Source organism: Podarcis pityusensis (assembly GCF_964106645.2).
Source record: "Podarcis pityusensis genome assembly, chromosome: 2".
Classification (NCBI taxonomy): Eukaryota; Metazoa; Chordata; class Lepidosauria; order Squamata; family Lacertidae; genus Podarcis; species Podarcis pityusensis.
In genome coordinates, this window is record NC_138029.1 from 111,655,760 (window position 1) to 111,681,576 (window position 25,817).

The window sequence follows — 25,817 nt, forward strand, 5'->3', positions numbered from 1 at the left end:
TGAAATTTGGCACTTCTGCGCATGTGCAAAGTGTGATTTAACGGTTCTGTGCATGCGCGACTGCCGAAACCCAGAAGTAACCCGTTCCGGTACTTCCGGGTTTCAGCAGTCCGCAACCAGAAAAAACACAACCTGAAGCGTCTGTAACCTGAGGTATGACTGTATTTTATTGATGAAAAAGCAGACAGTTTAATGTATTTCCTGCAGATGGCAGTGTCGATCTTAACACAGTGTGCATCTTTAAGTAAAATGCATTTAACTAATTTACCTCAGTTGGTACCTGTAAACCTGAAATCTGTAATTCAATATGATGTGGAAGAAGAAAAGTATTTGAACTATAAATTGTAGCGCTTTCAGGTAAGATTCCTCCTTATCTACTTCACTTTATACAAGGTGGTTAGGATCCCAACCAACCACATACACCTCACTAAAATAAAAAATCAGCTTAGCAGAAATCAGCAAGCCATCTGCTGTCTGCTTTGGTAATGAAGCATTTCATATGCTGGGTTGGGTGGGAATTGGCTTCCCATGTGAGTAAGTAAAAAAAGTTAACCATCTATCTGAGCGTTTTCACATTCCAGTCTTTGAGAAGGTTTCGCTCCCCCCTTGCTTTACCTCAACCTTAATCTTTGCTTTTCAACATCAGGTGCTCTTTTGTATTCAAATCAGGCCTCAAGACAATGATGTAGCATTTGGGAAGGAAGATGCAACCCAGTAACCCACCACTGGAAGCCAAGATGGAGAAGATCTGCACAGCCACCATGTATTTCCCCTTGGTGCTCAAGTAAGTTGGCACAAAGGAGACCCAAACGCTGCAAAACACCAGCATGCTGAAGGTGATAAACTTGGCTTCATTGAACCCCCCAGGGAGCTTCCTGGCGAGGAAAGCAACTGTAAAAGAGATGGCAGCCAGAAGGCCCATGTAGCCAAGGGCAGAGTAAAACATAGTGACAGACCCTTCATTGCACTGCAGAATTGTCTGTGTGACCTGGGAATCCATGTCCAGTTCTGGGAAGGGGGAATACATTCCGATCCAGGCAATACAGATGCCCAACTGAAAGGCAGAACCAAAAAGGGCAATACCATTTGCCAAACTCTTTCCCACCCACTTCCTGATACTGTTCCCTGGTCTTGTGGCTATGAATGCCAACAACACGGTAGTCGTTTTTGCCAGCACAGAAGAGACAGCGACCGAGAAGATGATGCTGAAGATGGTTTGGCGGTGAAGACAGGTGACTTCTTGAGGCTTGCCAATGAACAGAAGGCAAGAAAGAAAGGAAAGCAGGAGAGAAGCAAGGAGGATGTAAGTGAGGTTTCGGTTGTTGGCTTTAACAAGTGGAGTGCTTTGGTACTTAATGAAAATCCCCAAAATGAAACCTGTGGCTAGACACATGAGTAGGGCAAAGAAAGCCAAGGTAATCCCCAGTGGTTCTTCATAGGAGAGGAAGACTATAGTCTTGGGGAAGCACTCATCCCTCTCATTGTTTGAGTACTGATCTTCTAGACACGCAAGGCAGTGATCTGCATCTGAAAGAAAGAAAAAATATTTCAATACCCCAAACATCAAATATTTTCCTTGTTAAAACATTCCTTGCAAAATGTAGCATTTTCTTTTTGTAATAGTTTTATTCAACATTCTCTCTCTCGAAGTTCCTAATGAACCTTTCTCACGGATACAGCATGAAATCAGTTTTCTGGAGCCTGTCAGATCTAGGGAATCAGGAATCAGGAGTCATAGGATCATAGCTGAAGTGCAGGGAAAATAGTTACTGTATTTTTCGCTCTATAAGACGCACCAGACCATAAGATGCACCTGGTTTTTGGAGGAGGAAAAAAAGAAAAAAAATATTCTGAATCTCAGAAGCCAGAACAGCAAGAGGGATCGCTGCTCAGCAAAAGCAGTGATCCCTCTTCCTGTTCTGGCTTCTGGGATAGCTGCACAGCCTGCATTCACTCCATAAGATGCACAAACATTTCCCCTTACTTTTTAGGAGGGGAAAAGTGAGTCTTATAGAGCAAAAAATACGGTACTTATCAGATAATGGAATGGTGTTGAGCTGGATACTGTCAAGACATATGCTGCAGAGTGGCTGGGGAAACCCAGCCAGATGGGCGGGGTATAAATAGTAAATTATTATTATTATTATTATTATTATTATTATTTCAGAGCTGAAACAAGGACTACTTGAACCATATGTTTTGCACTTTGTTGTGGAAGTTAAACAGTACTAGAAGCCAGGCCCTTATACCATTGCAATATTGTGGGTAGCAGTGCTGCACCACAACTCATGAGAAAAGCATGATGGACTTGGGACAAGAGATTCGGTTATGAGAAATGACTGAGGCATCTTTCCAAACTGATGGAAAACTGTGACCGTAAAACACGAGTACCATGCATCATGGTCAACTCATACATATACACATCATTTTATGTGTCTGCTGCCTTTCCATAGTTAAAACCGTGATCAAGACAGCTTGCAACATGTAGCACATTACATAATTTCAAATGGTAAGAAAGATAGTCGTTAACAATAAAGAAAACACATCAAAATATACCCAAGCAATATGAACAATTTCCACATTAAATCATAGTAAGATCTAAAAATAAAGACACAAGAGATTGATATCAATGATGGCAGCAAGCGATACCCCAACCCTAGAGCCTGTTCAGCAGCCTCGGCTTTTGTAGCTGGAGTCAGTCCAAGCCCAGCCAGGCCAGGTGCGGAAAGGCCTGCAAGGCAGGGAGAAGGTCATCCAGGCCTCACAGCCAAGATGGTCTCAGGAAGTCGGATGACTAAAAGTGGTGGTTTAGCAAAGGTTCCCTGCAAGCACCTAGTAGAGGAGTAAGGTTGAACTTGAGCCCATTTGGGTCTCTACTCCTAAGCAGTCCATCAGACAGATGATTGCCCTGAAACTGTTTTACCAGAACTGAAATTTAAAAGGTAACTGTTCTGTGGAAATCTGCATCTTGAAATTCTGGATCTGGATTTTGCAAAGACGACTGCTGTACTTTCTCCTTGGCAAACATTTCTTTTCAGGCCTAGCATTACTACGTTCACAATGAAGCTGCTGCTCCCTCAAAGCCGTTTACCTGTGTGAGTAGAAATGGTTCCTTCCATGCATGGGACACATTTATAGCAGCAAACGGGCTTTGTTTCTGGCACCACCTTGTGGGACCCAGGCTGGCAACTTTCTGTACAAGTAGAACAAGGCTTGGTCTGAAGGGAATCAAGAAAACAAAGAGTGTTTGAGGAGGTTCTGCTTTGTCTGTAGAGAATAAATCGTCCTATTCTGATGGGCCTGTGTCTTGTGTGAGTTGAATCTTACTCTCTCCTGTGATCGAAGAACAAGGCCTGCCCAAGCCATTTTGATGTCATGAAGAACTGGACATAAGAATACAAGAACAGCATGCAGGATCAGGTCAATGGCTCATCTGGTGCAGCATCCTTCTGTTGGGATTTTGCCTATGTGCAGCTTCCCACAGAGGCAATTAAGAGTTGGCCAAAGGCCAAGGAGACTGAGCAGAGGGAGTTATTCTGCCTAGAGATATGGGACCTTGGATGCAACTCTGTATTGGTTGAGGTCACCACTTAGGCATGATGACTCATGACCTTCCTTGGCTGGATAGTTGGTTGGTCAGTGTGGTGTTCTGAGAGTCATTTGGAGTTTGTTAAGAGAGAGAGTTTAAGATCCATGTCTGTATCTTGTATATAGTAACTTGTAAAGTCTGCTGTAAATAATAAACACCTCTAAGTAACCAAGTTACTAGTAGCAGCGTCTTGTTCCTGCTTCATCCTTCCTGCCTGCAGCTGATTGCTTCTGGAAGGCTGCATATGCTCTGCTATATTCAACTGGGTCTGGCTAAGATCCTGCAACAGGTCAAAGTTGCGAAACACCAATACCTTCTTCCCAAAGAGGCCAACCAGATGCCTGTGGAAAGCCAGCAAGCAGGATCTAAGCACAAGAGCATCTTTCCCTCCTGTAGCTTCCAGCAACAGATACCCAGAAGCACTGTTGCCTCTTCCAACCGTGGAGGCACAACATCATTATCATGGCCAGCATCCATTGATGGAACAAACTTGCTCCACTCCATTACACATGCTGGACTGGAAGCTGAATTTTGCCTCATTGTTTGTTGTGGGACAGCATCTTCCCCCACACCTGAGGGCAGAAGAGTAGCCTACAGCACTGTAGAACACATAGCTCTTTCCTCCATCGCCTTGACACCACCCTGTACTTGTTAGCACCCAGTGAATGGGGCAACTGCCTCATTTTGCCCAATAGTAGAGCTGGCACTGTCAGAGCACTTCCCCCAGAGTGTTACAAGTTTAGGTGGACTCTAGTCTACAAAATCTTAGGTGGCAATTTATTTGCTAATGTTCAAGATGCTGTAAAGTGGTTCTTCTAATCTTATATGCAGAACTTATGACACAGTATTTTAACCCCTGTATTGCAAATGAGAGGCTGTGAGACAGTGATTTGAATGAGACCACTGACAGAGTTTGTTGTTAACTTTCTTATTATTGTTAATTTTTCTGATTAATTTATTAATCACCTTCTAGAGCCATGTTTCCCAACCTTGGGTCTCCAGCTGCTTTCGGACTACAACTCCCATCGTCCCTGACTACTGGTCCTGCTAGCTAGGGATGATGGGAGTTGTAGTCCAAAAACAGCTGGAGACCCAAGGTTGGGAAACACTGTTCAAGAGAATCATCTCAAGGCGATGTGCAATTAAAGCAGCCAATGCATTTAAAACAAAGCTAAAACAATACAGACTCATGGCAAAGACCAGTTTGTCATCTGGGAAAGCCTGTCAGAACCAAAATGTCTTAAATTGCTTCCAGAAAATGCACAGCTTGACAGGAACGCCATTCCACAAGGATAGCCCCATTCAAAGTCCTGCTCCAGAGCAGGTTTCTGACATCTTTGGAACTCACAGGAGAAACTTTCTCACAGATTGCAAGGATCTCATGGATCAATAAGGGATAAAAGGATGATTGTTATCTGGAGAGGCTTCGGTTCACATGGTCCACACTTAGCTACTACATTACACCAGCTTGTAAAATGTGAGTACATTTCCCACCTTATTAAACCAGATGGGCCACACCATGGTCTCCTCATGAATAGTCAGCTTTGGGCCTGAGGAGGTTTGGGTCTCCAGCTTCCCCACTTTCACTCTTATGGTGGTTTCGTTAGGAAACGTGACCAAATTCACAATACCATAGTCAGGTACCAGCTCCCTATCTTCATCAAAATATACTTCGTCCATGGTCGTACTGTTGAAGTGGGTGCTTCTCAGAAAAGGGTGAAGCTAGAGGAGCAGTAATTTCAAGATGGGTAATTAAACTGTTTTATTTATTTCTTTTCATTTATGAATCACTTGCCATGAAGCATCCCAGTGCAATTAACTATTTGGAAGTCCAAACTCTGTAGGAAACATTGGATGAGGGGATTTTCTGAGGCATGTGTAATTCAAAACTTGGGTCTTGTTCTTTCATGTGGTAGTTCATGTCCAACCACCATGACTATCTGCCTCAATGCACAGTTAATGTGCCAAGATAAACTAAACAAATACATAGCGAGAGGTTTGAATGCTCTGACCCAAACTACTAATCTACAAAGGTAGTTTCCTACTGTCTCTTTCCCTGTTTTGTCCTTGCCTCTTTCCTGCCAGCCTCCACTGGGAGCAGGTCATTTGGCCAAATCTCCCTGTAGGTAGGGTTGCCATATTCCCCAAACTGAAAATCTGGACAAAGTTGTTGAGCGTTTTTTGAGAGCATCTCCACCCAAAATTAAAAATTATTGGGAAATGATTTATAATAAATTGAAAAAAGATGTTCAGGATAACTTTTGTTAAAAAGCCAGGTGCATTTTTGTTAAGTATTATAGGACAGGAACTGCCAAAAGAACCAAAGAAGTTATTTATGTCAGCATCGCCCTAGAGCCAGTGCACCAACTGGACTCTTGCACCTCAACCCCGACTGGGCTAGGCGAGCTGGGTAGCACCGCCAGAGACCTCCTTCTCACAGGAAACGGTCACAGTGCTGTGGACTCACAGCTCAGAGCTGAGAGCACCGGATTCACTGTCTCAATAATACAGTCGTTGCGCAGCAGAGTTTTGCAGAGTCTTGCAGAGTATAAACCACTCGGAGAGCAGCTCTGTAAAATATCTTCCTTTTATTCTATAACTACAACTATGATACAAAACTATATACAGAGCTGAATATTCTAAGCATAAATCAATGCTACACTGAGAGTCTGCAGCTGCTCTTAGCAGCAACCTTATCTCTAGGATCTCCAACACTCTCACTCTCTCCGATACACTGACTGACTGTCTCTCACTCACACACACAGACATGTTGCTGGGCAGAATAAGTAGATAGGCAGGACACGCCTCCTCTTCTCTGGAGAGTCAGCAGAGACCATCAGGAGATGATCAGGAGATTCTTGGGTATGGGAGGGGTGAAATCTCCTCAATTTATGTATGCTACAATGGCGGCTAGGATTCTACCAGCCCCAAAATGGAAAGATGACAAGATACCAATAAAAGAAGAATGGCAAGTTAAATTTATGGAATATGCAGAAATGGCGAAACTTACGGGAAGACTTAGAGACAATGATAATAGAGACCTTTTTTAAAAAATGAGAACCATTCATGCTGTATTTACAGAAATATTGTAAAGAAATTGACTCACTAGCAGGGTTTGAGTAAACACTTACAATTTAGAAAACAAATGTAAAAGTTAAAAAACAATAATCTGTAAATTAATTAAATGGATGTTCTGACTTGAAAGAAGGTATGGTATAAAAATGATAAGAATATAAGAGCATTTAGTTAAAAGATTACAAAAATAAGGAAAAATAAATTAAGCAGAAGCAGCAAATATTTAAAAAACCAGAAGGGGAAGTGGAGGGGAGTCATGGGGGGGGGGATTTTGATTCTTTTATTATTTTTCTTTTATATGATGAATGTGTTGAATATTAATGTTTAAAATTAATAAAATTTGCTTTAAAAAATACAGATGCATTAGTGACGTGGGTGACTAGGGAGGAAGTGGTGGAACCTTTAATTGGGAGCACCGTCATTCCTAGGAAATGGATTGTTTGTTCTCTCGCTGTGATCATTAAAGTTTCTAACTGGTAAGAAGACTCCTTTCCCTTTGTTCTTCTTATCTACTGCCAAAGGGGGGAGGAAGCCGATTCCCTGAAGCCTGACACCAGCCTATTGGGTTTGAACCCAATAGATCTAAGTGTCTTATGCCGCAGATCAGAGTGTTTGCTCAGGTAGCTCAAGAGTGGGCAGCAATGTGACCGACTTCCCGGGAGCTACCTGCCAATGGTAGGCAGGTCCATAAAAAAATTGAGTGAGTGGGAAGGTGGAATCCCACCACACACTCACGCACCACACACAGTCAGATACTCAACATGCACATTCACACATATGGATGTATATACACAACACACATACTGAACACACCTACAATTTCTCGCCCAATATTGCTGGTTCTAAGTGGCAGTGGATCGTCAAAATCTCTTTCCCGTCACATTCTTGTCTGGATCCTTTTTAAGAGGTGATGCCAAAGTATCAGCTTGTCGCCTTCTGCATGCAAAACATGTGCCCTTCCAGTACAATGCACCCCCTCAGTAGTGGGACAGCGAGCACATCCCGCTGCTTAAAGGGTTTCCAGAACCCAAGCAGAAGAAAATGGTGCATGACGACAACAAACACGGGCTATCCATTTCAGCTGTCATTTCAATGGCTCCCACTCTTTCTCACCTGCCATGCCTCTATGTTCATAAGATCCAGTCTGTCTTCTTCTGTGGTCATCATGCGGCTAGATACAGATGTGATCAGAGCATGGAACGCATGTACCACAGTGTACACAGCATTGTACACATTGTAGCTCTCAGCAGACATACCATTCCCAAGCCAAGATGTTGGAATGCTTTCGAGCTTTCCTCTCCCCAGGCATCTTTTCCAGGTTTTCCGTGACCATCTCTGGTTGGAATCAGAGCAGTCAAACGTGTCGGACCAAATACGATCAAGGAAATGCCCATCTTGAGTCAAGAAAAGGCCCTGGGATTTTGTCCGCTGGTTTGTTTGGATGACAAAAGACAAAGCTCCATGGAAGAATTTGACATCCCAGTATTGAAAAGATGTGCTTAAGGTGAAGCCCCACAGAGCGGTGGAGATCCAAACCTTCCCTATAGGAGCACTGAATTTTCTTTCAGTTCTGCTTAGGACATGAGGCAACAGAAACATTGAGTCAGTATCACCATAATAAATGATCACATTGGATTTCCTCTGCATAATGTGTGCTCGGAAATCATTGAGTCCTCTTCTTGGAATACGGATGTTAATAGAATATACTATTGGAATCTTGTATGTGAAGGCTACACAGATGCCATTCTCAATGAATGCTACCTTCATAGTTCTCACAAAGTGATCTCCACCATTATTATCTGGAGCAAATAGACCGACCCATATCCATCTGAAATGCAGGAGCAACTGAACTATCCCCATGTATTGTGAAGTTTCCTTTGGGCTCATCCAGTAGGAAGAGGAGAACTGGGTGTTATCACTCAGAATATGGTTGACAAAACCATAAGTGAGCTAGGAGGAAAGCAATAAATACTTAACATTCAATATAATGTGGACATTTGTTAGCCGAAAAATGGTTTCCACTGAAGAATGCAATGTTCCAAACATCTACTCAGCTCTAAGTTCTGGGGACTTTGACTGGACTTACTCCCAGGTAAGTGAGCCTGGGGTGGCAGCAACTGATTGACCTGCTTTTGAATCATTGTACATTTGACTTCCACAATCTTATGCGTGGCTGGCACACACCAGCACTATTGCAACATTGTTTTGCAGACCCCATGAACATCATAATTCCCTTCCTACTTCCATTAGCAGCCAAGGATGGAGGAATTTTGAGCAGAATTGCATCCTGTCCCACCTTTCCCAACCTCACACTATTCACATTTCCTGTAGTGCGCTGAAGTGGCCTGATGCATCATCAATATGGATTATTGTAGGAAATTCCAGTAGCAGTCTCCACCTAAATTTCCCCAAATACTCAAGGCACAATGCAGTGTGCTGCTGAACTAGGGGATTGCAGGAAATTTAAATGCTGGCTCAAACCAACCCATTCTGGTGTTCTCAGTAGCACCACCATTGCTGCTCACCACCAGCTAAGCCCATCAGTACCACAGCTTATTTTGTGGAGGGGGATACTATACCAATGAATTTCTCAACCAAGGAACTGACCCTGAGAAAAAGACTCCCTTTGTATCTCTATACATGTGTGGCATGGTTAGCAACCTGTCTCCATACCTGAGGGACCTTGTAAACATCTAGCATGGTTGCCATCTGGAAAAAGGTTTCAAAGTCCCCTCCTTGAATAACAGCCAGGAGTTTTCCTTGCCTCCCGCACTTGAAATTAGGGACCATCCAATGTCTGGTAGAGAACAGGTCTATGGTGGCTTCATAGGCTCTCCTGACGCTGAAGCAGTTTTCATAGATGCTGTAGCCAAGGGTGATATTGGGTAAGAGGTCAGGATCTTCACTGATCTCTTTAATGGTGAACAGGATGGCCAGGACGTGCTGATAGTTTGTCTCCACTATCCTGGAATGAAAAGCAAATGGCATATCAACTGGTAAAATGGTATGTTCCAGTCCTGCTCCCCCCCCCCCAAATGCCAGAGACTATGAGTGACCTACTTGGAAGGAAGACCTGAAAACATGTCTATTCCACTAGTTTAAAAATGTACGAAGCAGACCTGAGCTTCGTCTTGTAGATGTCTCATAGCAAGAAAGAGAAAAACCCTGCCCTGGCTACGTTAGGGTTTCTTTCTTTCTTTCCCCTCCAATTCAATCTTTATTATTTTTAAAAATATACATTTATACAACATTTATACAACACTCTCTGTTTTTGTTTGTAACAAAAAAAAAAGAAAATGGTGGCAACTGAAGCAAAGATACTTTGTATACCTCACAATACACATGACACTACAATTTATGAAGAAAGAAGGAAAGAAAGAAAGAAAGAAAGAAAGAAAGAAAGAAAGAAAGAAAGAAAATAAAAGAAAAGAAAATAAAGAAGAAGAAAAAGTAGTTGAAGTTCTAAAAAATACTTCCAAACATTTTCATTGTACATTATCTGTTAAATACACTTTTACCTCACATTTACTAATTTCTTCTGTTTTTTCACTATACACCTTTAGGTGCCAGGCAAAAACGTTCCTTTTCAACCAGGCCTGCCTGCCTTGATCTACATCCTATACCCTTTTTAAAAATGCTGGCTCTTTTTTGGGGGGGGGGGTGTTATTGGGTTGTTGGTTTTGTTTTGACTTGATGTATTTGATATTTTATGTGAACCGCCCTGAGACCTTTGGGTATAGGGTGGTATAGAAATAATAATAATAATAATAATAATTCTCAGAAAAGTGACTTTTTAAAAAGTCACTTTTTTCTCAGTCCTTATATACTACAACAGTGGGACAATGGGTTGCAGCATAAAGTCAGTTAAAATTAACCAAGTCAGGGGGGAAACTGATTTAGCGTGCCAGCTAAATTTAGGGTTCACCAATGTAGACTTCACAAAGCGTCAGATGTTAGGAAGCTGATGTATTCTGGATCAGAGCATTACTCCATCCAGTTCAGTGTAATCAACACTGACGTAGTTGCTCTCCTAGATTTCAAGAGGGCTAGCTCCTGGAGATGCTGGGGACTGAAGCTGGGGCATTCTGCATGCAAGGCAGACACTGTTCTACTGAGCTGTTCAAGAGCTGTTCAAGAGTTCCTGAAGGAAAAGGGCACCTCAAGAAATATGGACTAGTACTTTGAAGCAGCTTCTTCTAAATCTCAGCAAACAGCAAAGAAGGGAAAGCGATTTGGCAAGAGTAGGTGTTGAAAAACTGCATCTGTGCCCAGAAAACTGGGACCATTGGGGCAGCCGCCATTCATAGTTATGAGTGAGTTGGTTGCTACCCAAGGCACCTTGCAAAACATATTCTGAAATTGAGGACCTGGGAGTCTGAAGCTCATGTTAGAATCCTGAAGGGGAGACCAGAACTAGCTGAGAAAAATCAAAAGCTCGCAACACTTACGGGAGGAAGTCATAGACAGGGTCAGATGTGAAAGCATGTGTTGGATAGATAGCTGTCCTCAACGGTATAACTCCAGTAATGAAGTAATCGCCTGGTCTGTAATAATTATTTGGAGACATTCGCAGGCTTGAGATATCTGCATCTACACTCATCACTAACCCAAAGTGCAAATGAAACAATAACAGCGGCAGCATCATTTTAGGCCCAAGCATACAACAGACACCCCCCTTCAATTGACTTTATTATACCAATAAATTTGTAGAGAGATCTGCCAAGAAATAAATAAAACCGCCTACAAGCCTCATCCTGTGTCTCACTTCAAGGTCTGTCATCTAGGCTAATGGGGATGCAGTCAAACATCAGACCCACAGACCACCTCTGCTTATCCAAGTCCCCATCCTTATTAGCCATATATATCTATCTATCCAAATTTGGTGGAAGAAATGATTGATAATTTTGGGTTCGAATTATTTTTATTTATTGATAATGCTCAAAAGTGACCTCTGGAAAAATGCTGTGGAATTCTGGTCACAGGGACACAAATCAATCACAATGATTTTGATAATTGCAGGGGATGTATAATCACCTCTTTGCATGCTCTCTCTGAGGCAAATGCACAGGTGCAGAGCAGGAGAAAACATGTTTGCAAAAGTTCACCCAAGTCATGTCATGCTTTCCTGAGGGACAACTGAAAGGGCACTGAACTTCGACCATGTTTAGTGGAGCTGTGGGTGACCATCAGCTGACCATAAGTGTCATCTTGTATTTTGCCTAAGGCAGAAAAATGCCTTTGGACAACCCTGGGAAGCAGTTTCCTTTGTCACCACTGGCTCCTGAAAAAACAGGTTGTCAGTGTGCACCAAGGTGTCCTGTGCCTCCACAATATAAAAAGTTTAATTGTTATTGTCCTTAGAGAAAGGAGCTAAAACACCAAGAGAAAGTATAACTACAGAGTCTAAATTATGAGAATGACGTGTGAGACTGCGTTGAATCTTTACTGCTTCCATTTTGCAGAAGTTAAGAGAAAATTCTGAATATACAATTTACATTTGAGGGTGGAGGATTAATAAATGTGAAGAACTTCGCCCCTTTTCTTTTAAATTGAAGGCTTTTATCTGTCAAAATTGTTACTATATTTATAAAGCACCAGTGCTATAGATGAGAGTTTACAGCGTAGTATCACTGCCACACAAAAAACAGGTCCCTCCTTTCAGACCTTCCAGTCTAATTTGAATGGAGTGAAAATCTCTACCTGTCTACATTCCTTGTAGGATGAACAGAGAATTTCTGTAATTTTTAGGAAGTGCAAAAACTACAACACTTAATGTGGAGTGCTTACAGATTTACAAGTCATGACTGCAAATCAAATTGGGGTGAAGTCTATGCACAGCTTTTCTGCCATTGCAATTTTGTGATTAGCAGTGTAGCACCACTGAAACAACTCATGACAAGTCTTGAGATTTCTTTCCAAATGTCTCTTTTTAGACCTAGCATGATTACCGTTACATTCACAGTGATCTGCTCTTCATCCTTCAGAGCCTGCTGTTCCTTCAATGCTGTTTTACCTGTGTGGCTAGAAATGGCTCCTTCCAGGCATGGGCTGCATTTATAGCAGCAAATTTGCTGTCCTTCTAGCACCACTTTGCTGGATCCAGGCTGGCAGCTTTCTGAACAGGTGGAATGGGGCCTTGTCTAAAGGGCATCAAGAAAACAAACAGTATTTTAGGAGCCCTTGCATTCTCTGTAGGTACTATACCATTCTGCTCTGATGGGTAGATTACACTGGTCAACAACAAATTTGTTGTCTGCATTTTTTCAGTTGATTTAGGACGAATCTGATGCACTGAATCCAAAAATCACATTGGTTTTGCTCAATCTGGTCAAGTTTTTGAGCTATGGCCACATGTCGTTTTTTTACGTTTTTGTTCACATGTACACTTGTGTGGAGCATTTTAGAAGAAGTTGGTGGGGGTAAAATGCCATGTCGAATAATTGTTTTGATTGGAAATGATTATTTTAATGACAAGAAGTATTCAGGTCCGATAGTTCTGGGTGATTACGTCGAAAAGGGATCGCTTTGAAGTCATAAAACCTCGAAATCTTCCATAAATTGGTGCGGCAAAGCATAAAGTTCTCATGCGACCACAATGGACCCAGAAGTACCTCCAAGCTATGGATCTGCTCCTTCAGATGAAATGTAACCCCATCCAAAACAGGACACATCCCATCAATCCAATCTAGGGAACTACCCACTAACAGTGCATCAGTCTCGTCTGGATTAAGCATCAGTTTATTGGTTCTCATCCAGTCAAATGCTAAGCAAGACCTTGATCTCCCATTTCCTCTGTCACACCTGCAGATGTAAAGTAGCGTGTCATCAACATATTGCTGACAAGTGCTCCAAAACTTCTGATGACCCCAGAGCCGTCTTTCCCATATGGCTTAGTGGTGTGTTGCGCCAGGGCGCAGGCCTCTCAGGGCCACCCCAGTGAGTGGGGGAGCTGCGCGGCTTTGCCGGTGGCCTCCCCTTTCCCTGCACACCTGCCAGCTGCGCCCCGTCAACCATATGGCTGGCAGGCACGCAGCTTCCCTCCCAAGCCTCTGCGGGGATTGCTCTCCCACAGCGGCATGGGGGAGAGTTGCACAACCCCTCCCCCATGGTTGGCAGTGCGCAGCTTCACCCCCCCATCCATGGTAATTTGGGGGCACTGAGCGGGTATTTGCACCCCGGCGCCACATCTGCTAAAGACGGCCCTGGATGACCCCATTCAGTGGTTTCACGTTCATTTTGCACAGCATGAGGGATCAACTTAAACCCTGTGGAACCCCGCGTTGGAGGCTCCACAGGGCCACACACAGGGCCAAAAATACGCCCCAAGCACTATCCTCTGAAAATGACCATCCAGGTAGGACCTGAACCAGCACAGAGCAGTGCTGCCCACCAGCAACTAGGACAGCTGCTCCAGCAGAACACATCTGGTATTGAAAGCCATTGAGAGGTCAAGAATAAGTAACTGGGACATGCTCCTCAGTCTCTCTCCCAGTAGAAGTCATCATACAGGCCAATCAAGGCAGTTTCTATACCAAAACCAGGCCTGGGACAATTCAGTCCCAGACCATTGTTTGAGAAACACTGGGTTAACTTTTCAATTCTCATACAAACCCGACACCCTTTTTTAAAGGCTCCTTTGACGTTGAGAGCTGAGCACCCTCCAGAATCTGGCAGATGAAGGGTGAAGAAGGACCACAAAGAAAAATAAAGAGGACCTACATATATTGTATCAAAAAGGGAATTCACATATTTATGAAAGAAGTCTGGAGGGTCAAAGTTACTAACACCTCCACTAAACATTAGTCCAAGTTTTCTGTCCTGTCAATTGTTTAATTAGAAAGCATGACATAGCTCAGGCTGAACTTTTGCAAATATGTTTTCTTCTGCTGTGCACCTGTGCACCTCAGAGAAAGTGTACAACTTTGGGGAGGTGATTATACATCCCCTGCAATTATCAAAATCATTGTGATTGATTTTGTGTTCCTGTGACCAAAATTCAACAGGGTTTTTCCATAGGTGACTTTGGAGGTCAGTACTACTACTACTACTACCACCACCACCACCAAGGAACCAAGAATCACTGATAACTTCTTGCTCCAAAATTGGAAAGAGAGTAACATGAATATATTTAGTGGGCTAGTAAGGATGAGGGCTGGGATTTAGACCAACAGACATAGTCTGACAGTCTGATGTTTCATTACAATTCCTTTAACACACAAGCCAGACTTGCCATCTTCTTCTGCAAAGTCAAGCATAGGATGAGGCTTGCAAGGCGATTCTGTTTTTCTTTGCAGATTGGAGGGTGCCTCTGGCTTGCTTGTTTCTGCCAAAAATGACTCTGCTGCTACTGCTATTGCTTCATTTGCACTTGGGGTTAGCGATGAACAGACCCAGAGATCTCTCGAGCCTACGAATGTCTCCAAATAATTATTACAGACCAGGAGACTACTTTATTAGTGGAGTTATACCTGTGAGGACAGCTGTGTATCCGACACATGCTTTCAGGTCTAACCCTGTCCGCGACTTCTTCCCGTAAGTGTTGTTTGCTCTTAGCTTTTAATTGTCCTCAGCCAATTCTGATCTTCCGTGCAACTGCCTGTCCCTGTAAACTGCTGTGAGGTCTGTGCTAATAGGGAACTCATTCTCTGAGTTTAGATTCTTATATAGAAAAGAACAACATCATTTAGACATAATGGAAGGTTTCATTTGGCTTGGGTGAATCCCGACATTTGGAAAAACACGTTTTATTTTATTTTTTTAAAAAGGAAAGCTTAGTGGACACAGAATGCAGGCAGAGTGCTGTTAGTAAAATTGTTGGAGGGATCGACTGGCATATCCAGGAAAGGGGCATGACTGGCTGGCTACAATCCTGATCAGGACTCTACACAGCAACACATTTGAAAAGAAGTCACAGAGACTTACTTGATTACAGTGTTCTTGGAAATAGGGTTGAGTGAACCTGGCAATTTCGGTTTCTCCTTTTTCCATTTATAAGTTTGCTTCTCCACATTTCCCCCTCTGTTTAATACAATTTCTCTCCCATCTGTGCTTGGAAGTAAACCTCACTGTGACTGTTTACTTGGAAGTAAGTTCCTTTGTGTTCAGTAGGACATAATCAGTTGTACTGATTTATAGAGATAAATATTGGGAGAAAAATCCAGGTATAAAATGAGCACAAAATCACCTATAAATTGCTAGATATTAATCATACAATTCAGAAATTCCCATATTTTCCAACTTATCTATAAATACCTTTAAATACCTTAGTGTGAAATTATATATAGATTGAACTTGATAGATGTTTGTAGGTATCAATTTATTAATAGTTTATTAATAGTTAATTAACTCCTGGCTTGCCATGTTTTGCAGGGAAGGCAGAGGGAAGCATTCTCTAAAGGACTGTTCTTTTTATAAATGTTCCAAATACAGCATTTTTTTTTAGTATTTGAAGAAGTGGAGAAGTATCTTAATGTTTTGGGGAAACTGATATAGCTCCAATTAGCCACACTACCAATATATAGAGAGCTGTCTTTTTCTTGTATATATAGATGGTTGCATATTACTTGCTTGTTGGTTGAGACTTTAATCAGAGATATAACTAAGTCATGGAGAACTATAGAACAATATTTCTCCTTCCTCTCCTGGTATTATGAAATACCACAGGAGCTGAGATTTATGATTATATGAAACATTCCAATTGTTTTTCATTCCAGACTGTTGGAAAGGAACTACCAGCATGCCCTGGCTATCATTTTTGCCATTAATGAGATCAATGAAAACCCTGAGCTCTTACCCAATATCACCCTTGGCTACAGCATCTATGAAAACTGCTTCAGTGTCAGGAATACTTATGAAGCAACCATGGACCTGTTCTCTACCGGACATTGGATGGTCCCTAATTTCAAGTGTGGGAGGCAAGGGAAGCTCCTGGCTGTTATTCAAGGAGGGGGCTTTGAAACCTTTTTCCAGATGGCAACCATGCTAGATGTTTACAAGGTCCCTCAGGTATGGACATAACAGGCATGCACAGATATTGAAGGATGGTTTTCTCCTCAGGGTCAGCATGAGAGAGATCTCTCATCATAGCAAAACCACATGGGTTCTGGCACTGGGCAGCAGTGGATGGCAGAAGCATTGCTGTGAGCCCCAGGGTAGATTGGAGCTGCCATTTACATTTCTTGCTATACTCTGAAATGCCCCTAAGCTTGTAATGTTCCAGGGCATTTAAGTGGAAGCTGCCATTTTAGTTTCCAACAATGCCTACAATGCCTCTTCCACCTGTAATCAATAAAGTTTTGGTCTGATTTGACCCAAATGCAAGTGGTCATGTCTTATTTTTTCATGGTGCTAGATGATATATTTTTGGGGGGTGGGGGGTGGGGGATGCCTGGCCACACAAATACAGAAACTGCTAAAGGAGGTCTGAGCCTGCTATGGGGTTTTGGAATGCCAGCTGATTGTTCAAGAGTGGGTGTGGGGTTAGAAAACCTGTGGGGTGTGGGTGTGTGTGTGTGTGTGTGATAGCATCCATGGAAAAAGGTTGTGTCTGACTGGCTGGAACCCTGAACACAGAGGCAGGCTGCATTGCAAGTGACACATCAACATGCCCTCCCCAAGTAGCATCTAACAAAGTGAAATGGGAGAATTCTTATTGTTATTTGCTTCTGCATGTTGTTTCCTCAAAAACTCGGAACCAGTTTTCCTACAAGACTGCCGCACCCCATGCGTCCCCACTGAACCCCTTTGATTGGCAGAATTGAACTTTATTTGTACAGGTGCCACATAATACCTGGCCTGCATCTGTAAGAATTTGATTGTTCGGTGTGTCAGCAAGAAAAATGGAGCCAAACGAGTTCGGTTTGGGAAAGTTTGTCCAGAGCACAGATGCAAGGCTGTACTCCAGAAACAGCTCCGCAAAGGTAGTCAAGCATAGGGTGATTGGAAAGATATGTCAGTAATTTGGTATCCACTTAGCTGGGAGTAAGTTCAACTGAACTCAGTGCGACATGAGAAGAGGAGGTTAAGGGGTGATATGATAGCCATGTTCAAATATATAAAAGGATGTCACATAGAGGAGGGAGAAAGGTTGTTTTCTGCTGCTCCAGAGAAGCGGACACGGAGCAATGGATCCAAACTACAAGAAAGAAGATTCCACCTAAACATTAGGAAGAACTTCCTGACAGTAAGACAGTGGAATTTGCTGCCAAGGAGTGTGGTGGAGTCTCCTTCTTTGGAGGTCTTTAAGCAGAGGCTTGACAACCATATGTCAGGAGTGCTCTGATGGTGTTTCCTGCTTGGCAGGGGGTTGGACTCAATGGCCCTTGTGGTCTCTTCCAACTCTATGATTCTTTGATTCTATTCTATGATTCTATGTGTAAGGATGTGCAGCTAAGCAGGTTTTAGGCTGGCAATGTCTGAGCTTTATTTCCCACACTAAACATTGATTCCTTTTCTTACTAGCTCACTTACGGCTTTGTCAACAATATTCTGAATGATAAATCCCAGTTTCCCTCTTCCTACTGGATGAGCCCAAAGGAAACTCACCAGTACATGGGAATGGTGAAAATGCTTCTCCATTTCAGGTGGATGTGGGTCGGTCTCATTGCTCCGAAGCATGATGGTGGAGATTGGTTTTTGAGAACCATGAAGACAATATTCTTTTCGAACGGCATTTGTGTAGCCTTCACAGATAGGATTCAACAACTAATTGCTGCTGGCGTTCATGTTTCACGCAGAAAACCTTCCTATTTGGAAGCGCACCTTACACAGAGAAAAGCTAACGTGATCATTTACTTTGGGGATCCTGACTCCATGTGTCTGTTGCCTGTCATACTGAACAGGATTGAAGAAGGAAAACGGACCCCTGTAGGGAAAGTCTGGGTCTCCACAGCTCTGTGGGGTTTCACCTTAAGCACATCTTTTGCATTCTGGGATGTCAAATCCTTCCACGGTGCATTGTCCTTTACCATCCAAACAAACAAGAGGTCAAAATTCCAAGACCACCTATTGATTCAAGATGAATATTTCCTCGATCAGTTTTGGTCAGAAGCATTTGATTGCTCTGATTCCAACCATAGATGGTCAAGAAAAACCTGGAAAAGATGTATGGGGAAGAGAAAGCTTGATGATTTCCCCACACATTGGCTTGAGAAAAGAATGTCTGCTGAGAGCTACAATGTTTATAATGCAGTCTATGTTGTGGCACATGCCTTCCATGAGCTCCTCACATCTGTATCTAGCCACGTGATGCCTGCAGAAGACAGAAGAGTGGATTTTCTGAGCATAAGCCCATGGCAGGTAAGAAGGAGAGGGAAAGAGATCCATTGTAGGTGAAATTTTTATCAAATTTTATATATCAATATTATGGGTTGACTGTAAGGTTTTGTGTTCATGTAGTATTTTCTTTCATGTAGGGCTCATTGTCAGCGAAGCTCAGATGCTGATAGGAGGAGAAGAAGCAGGCATAGGGAGAGAACAGTTAGCAGCGGAAGGCAGACGCTGGAATGCGGGAAACATTCTCTCCCAAATCTCGTAGGATCTCAAAAGTGGCCGAGATGTGAAAGATACTGGAAGAGAAAGTGGGGGCTTCAGTGCTGGGGAAGGGGGAGGAGCTCAGTCTGGACAACTCCATCTTCTGGGGAGGACGATGAGTAGAGGAGCTCCATCCTAGCTTGTTGTTTTAGCAATAAATCTGAAATAATTAACAGCCAGAGTCATCTCACATTTGTGGGAGAGACCAAGCCATAACACTCATTCAGACTGCTTTCCCCAGAAGAAACACCAACTGGGTTTTCTCTGGATTGATGTTTGCTCCAATTCATCACTAAAGAGTGGATTTTTCCAGAAGAAAGCAGTGGGACAAGTGCAAAACTGCTTGGACCTATACCTAGAAAGTGTGGGACAATCAGAAAACCACTAGGACACATGTTTTCTAGGTGCAGGACAAGTGCAAGTCTGGATGACCCCTTAAACTCTGGCCACTTGCATTTTTTTCCTACACCACTAGTGAGGGTCTGTAGCACAGTGGTAGAACATCTGCTCTGCATTCAGGAGGTCTGAGGTTAATTTCTAGCCTTTCCAGTTCAAAGGATTCAAATAAGCAGGTGAAGAAGTGCCTCTGCCCGAGTTCCTAAAGAGGCAACGCTAATCAGAGGTTTTTTAAAAATGTGTCTAGATAGAGAAGTAGCCAGGCTTAGCATAAAGCTGTTTCTCGTGTTTCTAAGCCAGCTCCAATTTACGATAGTATCTGCCTAAGTCAATAATTCTGAGCTGGTGATCTGGGGCATAAAATGGCTGTTGGTATGCCAGATGAAAAAGGGTAATTGAATAATGCAACCCACAGAAGTGATTCCTCACTGTGTCCCTTCCTGTTTTCTGTTCTGCTTTTGGCCTCTGCCTCTCCATGTGTCATTCTGTCGCAATTCTTCATTGGTTGTGATTGATTGATTGATTGATTGATTGATTGACTGACTGATTGATTGATTCATCTGCTCACTCCTGCCAGTGCAACTGAGTCACCCCTTGTCAAGAACCCGGCCTGTGTAAACTGGGGGTTACAAACCCCACCAATTATTTATAATTACACAGCTTAAATAGAGTGTGCCTCCTGTTGCTAACCATTTAGGCTAGATTCAACTAAATTGCTAATCTGTTTACTAAAACCCTCTCTGACCAGTCTTCAGGTTCTGCCTAGAAATCTGTATTCTCATTGGACTGTAGCAAAGGACTAATGATTTTGAATGACCATTAAAGGACCTATCACGATTTGACCCATTTCAATTCTCTTGTCCCATGTAAAAGCAAGAGCCTACTGTTAACTGCCATAACTGAAATCTTTTTTTAAAAAAGGATCTGTAAGTCTAATTCCTCTTGGAAGACTACCACTGAACTCACAGTTACGTTATAACTTTTCTGGGACCAGTCAGGAGAAAAATAACAGGTTCCCCACCATTTTCACACTGAAAAGGTGTTCATATCATAAGAACATTTTTCTATTTCATGTTTAATTAAAAATTTTCTTCTACGAATCACTTTTCTAATGAAGTGTGTGTAGCTGTGGAACTGAGCAAAACAATTGTTTTCATGAATCCCCCCCCCATCATAGATCCAATACAGTGGTACCTCGGGTTACATACGCTTCAGGTTACAGACGCTTCAGGTTACAGACGCTTCAGGTTACAGACTCCGCTCACCCAGAAATAGTGCTTCAGGTTAAGAACTTTGCTTCAGGATGAGAACAGAAATCGTGCAGTGGTGACGCAGTGGCAGCAGGAGGCCCCATTAGTTAAAGCGGTGCTTCAGGTTAAGAACAGTTTCAGGTTAAGAACAGACCTCCGGAACAAATTAAGTACTTAACCCGAGGTACCACTGTACTTGTTTTCACTTTTTCCACACTTGTTCCCACATTCAAGGACTACCTCTGTTTCTTTCAAATAAATTTTTAAAAATGAAGATTGGGATGGAAGAAGAGATGAATCTAATTCATTTACAGATGTTGACACACTCTCTCTTTCTTACTAGCTCGCCCCTTTTCTGAGAAGCGTCCGTTTCAACAGTACAATGGAGGACGAGGTGCATTTTGATGAGGATAGGGAGCTAGTGGCTGACTACGATATTGTGAATTTGGTCACATTTCCTAACCAAACTGCCGTAAAAGTGAAAGTGGGGAAGCTGGAGACCCAGGAATCCTCAGGTCTAGAGATGACTATCGACGAAGAGGCCACTGTGTGGCCCAAATGGTTCAACCAGGTGGGGAGTGTATTTGTGTTTTGTGCTAAAAGTGAATGTAAAAGCTGGTCTCAGCTGCAACCTCACATTTGTTATTTAAATATAATAATACTGTATGGTTACTGGGGGTACGCATTTTGTGAATCTAAGTTTGGTCTCATTGAGAAGCAGTATTTCAATGTGAGTAGGAAAACAAGAGTACCCCTAAGCATTTTTTTAAAAAGAAAAAAAGCATTGGATGTAGATATAGATCATTTTTTTTAAGGCAAGAATGAGGAACCTGATCCAGTGGTTTGGACTCAATCTGACCCTTATGTTTTCCCTCCCCTTAAGGTTTTGATCTATGAGCTATTTTTAAAATGAGGCTGCATTTTAAATTGCATTTTAACCTGTATTTTAAATTGGTTTTTCCCCCTAGTATGATTTTACTGTAATTTTACTGGTGTTAGCTGCCCTGAGCCCGGCTCTAGCCAGGGAGGGCAGGGTATAAATAAAATTTATCATCATCATCAGTATTATTATTCAGTTTTCTAAGACACAGACCCATCAGAGCAGAATGGTATAGTACCTACAGAGAATGCAAGAGCTCCTAAAATGCTGTTTGTTTTCTTGATGCCCTTTAGACAAGGCCCCATTCCACATGTTCAGAAAGCTGCCAGCCAGGATCCAGCAAAGTGGTGCCAGAAGGACAGCAAATTTGCTGCTATAAATGCGCCCCATGCCTGGAAGGAGCCATTTCTAGTCACACAGGTAAAACAGCTTTGAAGGAACAGCAGGCTCTGAGGGATGAAGAGCAGGTTCACTGTGTTAGTGAACCACTAACCTAGATGATATAAGATAATAAGTGAGATTGAGAAAATATAAACCTTTTTGAGAATTATAAGATTATAAATACATAAATGAGATATAAGAATGCAAATAAGATAATAAATTGCTGGTAAAAAGTTATAATGATGAAAGTGGGAGCGAGAGATGTGAGGAAGTCCAAAGAAAATGTGAAATTATGTTAAGATATTTGTTATATTGTTCATTATGTTCACTTTTATTGTAAACCCCAATAAATATTTTTCAAAAAAAAAAAAAAGAAGAGCAGGTTCACTGTGAAAGTAATCATGCTAGGTCTAAAAAGAGACATTTGGAAAGAAATCTCAAGACTTGTCATGAGTTGTTTCAGTGGTGCTACACTGCTAATCACAAAATTGCAATGGCAGAAAAGCTGTGCATAGACTTCACCCCAATTTGATTTGCAGTCATGACTTGTAAATCTGGATCAGACCTGATTCATTCCAGACCTGATCTGACCTGCACTGGATTCAAATCCAGATTGTGATCCAGTAAATACAAATCTCCTGAAAAGCCAATTGACTTGCACTGCAAAACCAAAATGGCCATCGATTTCTTCTTTTTAAAAAATAGAGACATGAAATTTTGAGCCACAGCAGCCCCTGTAGAGGGCATTAGTTTGCTAAATTTGGTATCTGCTGGAAGGTGTAGAATATACTCACAATGCAGACATACCCCCACACAAACACAAGATTAAATTCTGGCCAGACACAGAAAACTGAACCCAGCTGTAAAGAAACCTTATTTAAAAACTAGAGTCAAAATTGGAAGGGGTAGGGGAATACTAAGACACAGACAACTAACTTTTTAAAGGAGAGTGCTGAGTAAGGTTCTGACCTTTTTTTAACTTTTGCTCTCCCAACACTGGCGTTGTCCTTATATGATGTTGTCCTTATATGGTGTTAACAATTGCAACAGTTTGGAGACAGTTTGCCTGGATTTCTCAGAGATTGGGGCAACCAGTTAGCACATATTGCTGCATATCTATTCAGGAAAACCTGATCCACTCTGTAGTCATTTGTAGCTGCTTCAGCCTAAACAAGACAGGGCACAAATTGGCCTGAGTCAGTTCACAATTTGGCCAAATCTGCTGCACAGCCCTAGTTTCAATTACTATTCAGTTCTTGACTTCCACAGAAGACCACATAACAGGACTGGGTCTTCATGACAACTGGCTGAAGTATTCATTGCATCCTATCCACTCTGAGGTGTTGCTTAGGAACTGCAGTACAATTCAGAAGATTGAATAAAATTACTAAAAAGGGGGGAAATGCTCTATTTAGGTAGGGAATATACGGATGATATAGAAATTTCTGGGGTTTGATGTACAAAAATAATGTTTTCTTTCAGATGCAGATCAATGTCATCAGTGTCCAGAAAATCAATACTCAAACAATGAGAGGGATCAATGTATCCCCAAGACTATAGTCTTTCTCTCCTATGAAGAACCTCTGGGGGTTACCTTGGTTTTCTTTGCCCTATTCTTGTGCCTAATCACAAGTACTATGTTGGGAATCTTCATTAAATACCAAGACACTCCACTTGTTAAAGCCAACAACCGAAACCTCACTTACATCCTCCTCATTTCTCTCCTGCTTTCCTTTTTGTCCTCCTTTCTATTCATCGGCCAGCCTCAAAAGGTCACCTGCCTTCTCCGCCAAACCATCTTCAGCATCATCTTCTCGGTCGCCGTCTCTTCTGTGCTGGCAAAAACTATAACTGTGTTTTTGGCATTCATGGCCACAAAACCAGGGAACAGCATTAGCAGGTGGGTGGGAAAGAGTCTGGCAAATGGTATTGTCCTTTTTGGTTCTGCCTTTCAGTTTGGCATCTGTATTGCCTGGATCGGAATATATCCCCCCTTCCCAGAACTGGACATGGATTCCCAGGTCACACAGATAATTCTGCAGTGCAATGAAGGGTCCGTCACTATGTTTTACTCTGCCCTTGGCTACATGGGCCTTCTGGCTGCCATCTCTTTTACGGTTGCTTTCCTAGCCAGGAAACTCCCTGGAGGTTTCAATGAAGCCAAGTTTATCACCTTCAGCATGCTGGTGTTTTGCAGTGTTTGGGTCTCCTTTGTGCCAACTTACTTGAGCACCAAGGGGAAACACATGGTGGCTGTGCAGATCTTCTCCATCTTGGCTTCCAGTGGTGGGTTACTGGGTTGCATCTTCCTTCCCAAATGCTACATCATTGTCTTGAGGCCTGATTTGAATACAAAGGCACACTTAATGATGAGAAGGAAAGATTAAGGTTGAGGTAAAGCAAGAGGGGAGTCAAACCCTCTTGAAGACTGGAATGTGAAAACGCTCAGATAGATGGTTAACCTTTTTACGTGCTCACATGGGAAGCCAACCCCCACCCAACCCAGCATATGAAATGCTACATTACCAAAGCAGACAGCAGATGGCTTGCTGATTTCTGCTAAGCTGATTAACTATTTTAGTGAGGTATATATGGGTGGGTGGGATCCTAACCACCTTGTATAAACTGAAGTAGATAAGGAACAATCTTACCGGAAAGCACTACAATTTATAGTTCAAATACTTTTCTTCTTCCACATCATATTGAATTACAGATTTCAGGTTTACAGGCACCAACTGAGGTAAATTAGTTAAATGTCTTTTACTTAAAGATGCACACTGTGTTAAGATCCACAGTGCCATCTGCAGGAAATACATTAAATTGTCTGCTTTTTCATCAATAAAATACAGTCATACCTCAGGTTATGGACACTTCAGGTTGTGATTTTTTGGGTTGCAGACCGCCAAAACTCAGAAGTACCGGAACGGGTTACTTCTGGGTTTTCGGCGGTCGCACATACGCAGAAGCACTAAATCGCACTTTGCGCATGCGTAGAAGCGCCGAATCACAACCCACACGTGCGCAGACATGCCGCTACGGGTTGCGGACGCTGCAGGTTGAGAACGTGCATCCTGTATGGATCATGTTCGCATCCCGAGCGTCCACGGTATTTGGAATGCAACTGCAAAAGAGACACACAATGCTCTCAAGAGGTGCCTAAAGTATGACATAAAAGGAAGTGGGGTGATTTCAAAGGGTAAGTGGGGGGAAGAAATGGGATACTATGTCCATTTAAAAGAAGTGGGATCTTCAAGCACTGGCTTTTAGGGCCTCCAATGTTGGCTTGAAACTTCCACTGCTCAGACCAAACAATGGATTGCCCTTCTTGCAGCTAGTGCCCAACTGTGCTGCATATTGATAAAAAGGCAATGCGTCTGTTTGAAGAATTCAGAAATCTTTTGCCCACCATGGGGCTCGACCCCACAACCCTGAGATTAAGTGTTTCATGCTCTACCAGCTGAACTACCAAGTGTGCTGTGACTACCAATTTGCTACCAAATTTAACTCAAGGTTTTACGGTTGGAAGAAGTTTGGAAGAAATTTAAAGTTTATTTACAGAAACATTAAGGAATGTTAGATGGATGTTGGAATGAAGTAATGTGGTTTTAGCAGAAATGCTATAAAGGATTAAGAAAAAACAGATTGTTAAATGGTGAAAGGAGGGAAGGTAAAGTTACATTATATTAAGATAAAATATAGGACAAAAACTGGAAAA

The 25,817-nt window shown here is 42.4% G+C and overlaps 2 protein-coding genes across 7 annotated transcripts; one reads left to right on the forward strand and one right to left on the reverse strand.

The window, feature by feature from the left end:
* Nucleotides 1-496: 496 nt before the first annotated feature.
* LOC308469503 (vomeronasal type-2 receptor 26-like) lies at nt 497-17,672 on the reverse strand. Of its 3 annotated transcripts, none has more exons than XM_080992064.1 (5): nt 17,454-17,672; nt 9,338-9,629; nt 5,084-5,311; nt 3,092-3,218; nt 497-1,527 (listed from the first exon to the last, which is right to left on the reverse strand). In XM_080992064.1, exons 1-5 carry the CDS (start codon nt 17,462-17,464, stop codon nt 623-625), a joined length of 1,563 nt encoding a protein of 520 aa, XP_080848190.1. In that variant the 5' UTR covers nt 17,465-17,672; the 3' UTR covers nt 497-622. The 3 variants fall into 3 exon arrangements, with proteins under 3 accessions (XP_080848190.1, XP_080848189.1, XP_080848188.1); XM_080992063.1 differs by lacking the exon at nt 17,454-17,672 and adding an exon at nt 11,113-11,500; XM_080992062.1 differs by lacking the exon at nt 17,454-17,672 and having other exon boundaries at nt 7,778-9,474.
* A 410-nt stretch (nt 17,673-18,082) lies between these two features.
* On the forward strand, nt 18,083-24,830 carry LOC308469501 (vomeronasal type-2 receptor 26-like). 4 transcript variants are annotated; one of them, XM_080992053.1, is made up of 4 exons: nt 18,083-18,961; nt 21,185-21,412; nt 22,015-22,141; nt 23,585-24,830. In XM_080992053.1, the coding sequence occupies exons 1-4, from the start codon at nt 18,188-18,190 to the stop codon at nt 24,487-24,489; spliced, it is 2,034 nt and encodes a 677-aa protein (XP_080848179.1). In that variant the 5' UTR covers nt 18,083-18,187; the 3' UTR covers nt 24,490-24,830. The 4 variants fall into 4 exon arrangements, with proteins under 4 accessions (XP_080848179.1, XP_080848181.1, XP_080848182.1 ...); XM_080992055.1 differs by having other exon boundaries at nt 18,849-19,767; XM_080992056.1 differs by lacking the exon at nt 18,083-18,961 and adding an exon at nt 20,524-20,603.
* Nucleotides 24,831-25,817: the final 987 nt, after the last annotated feature.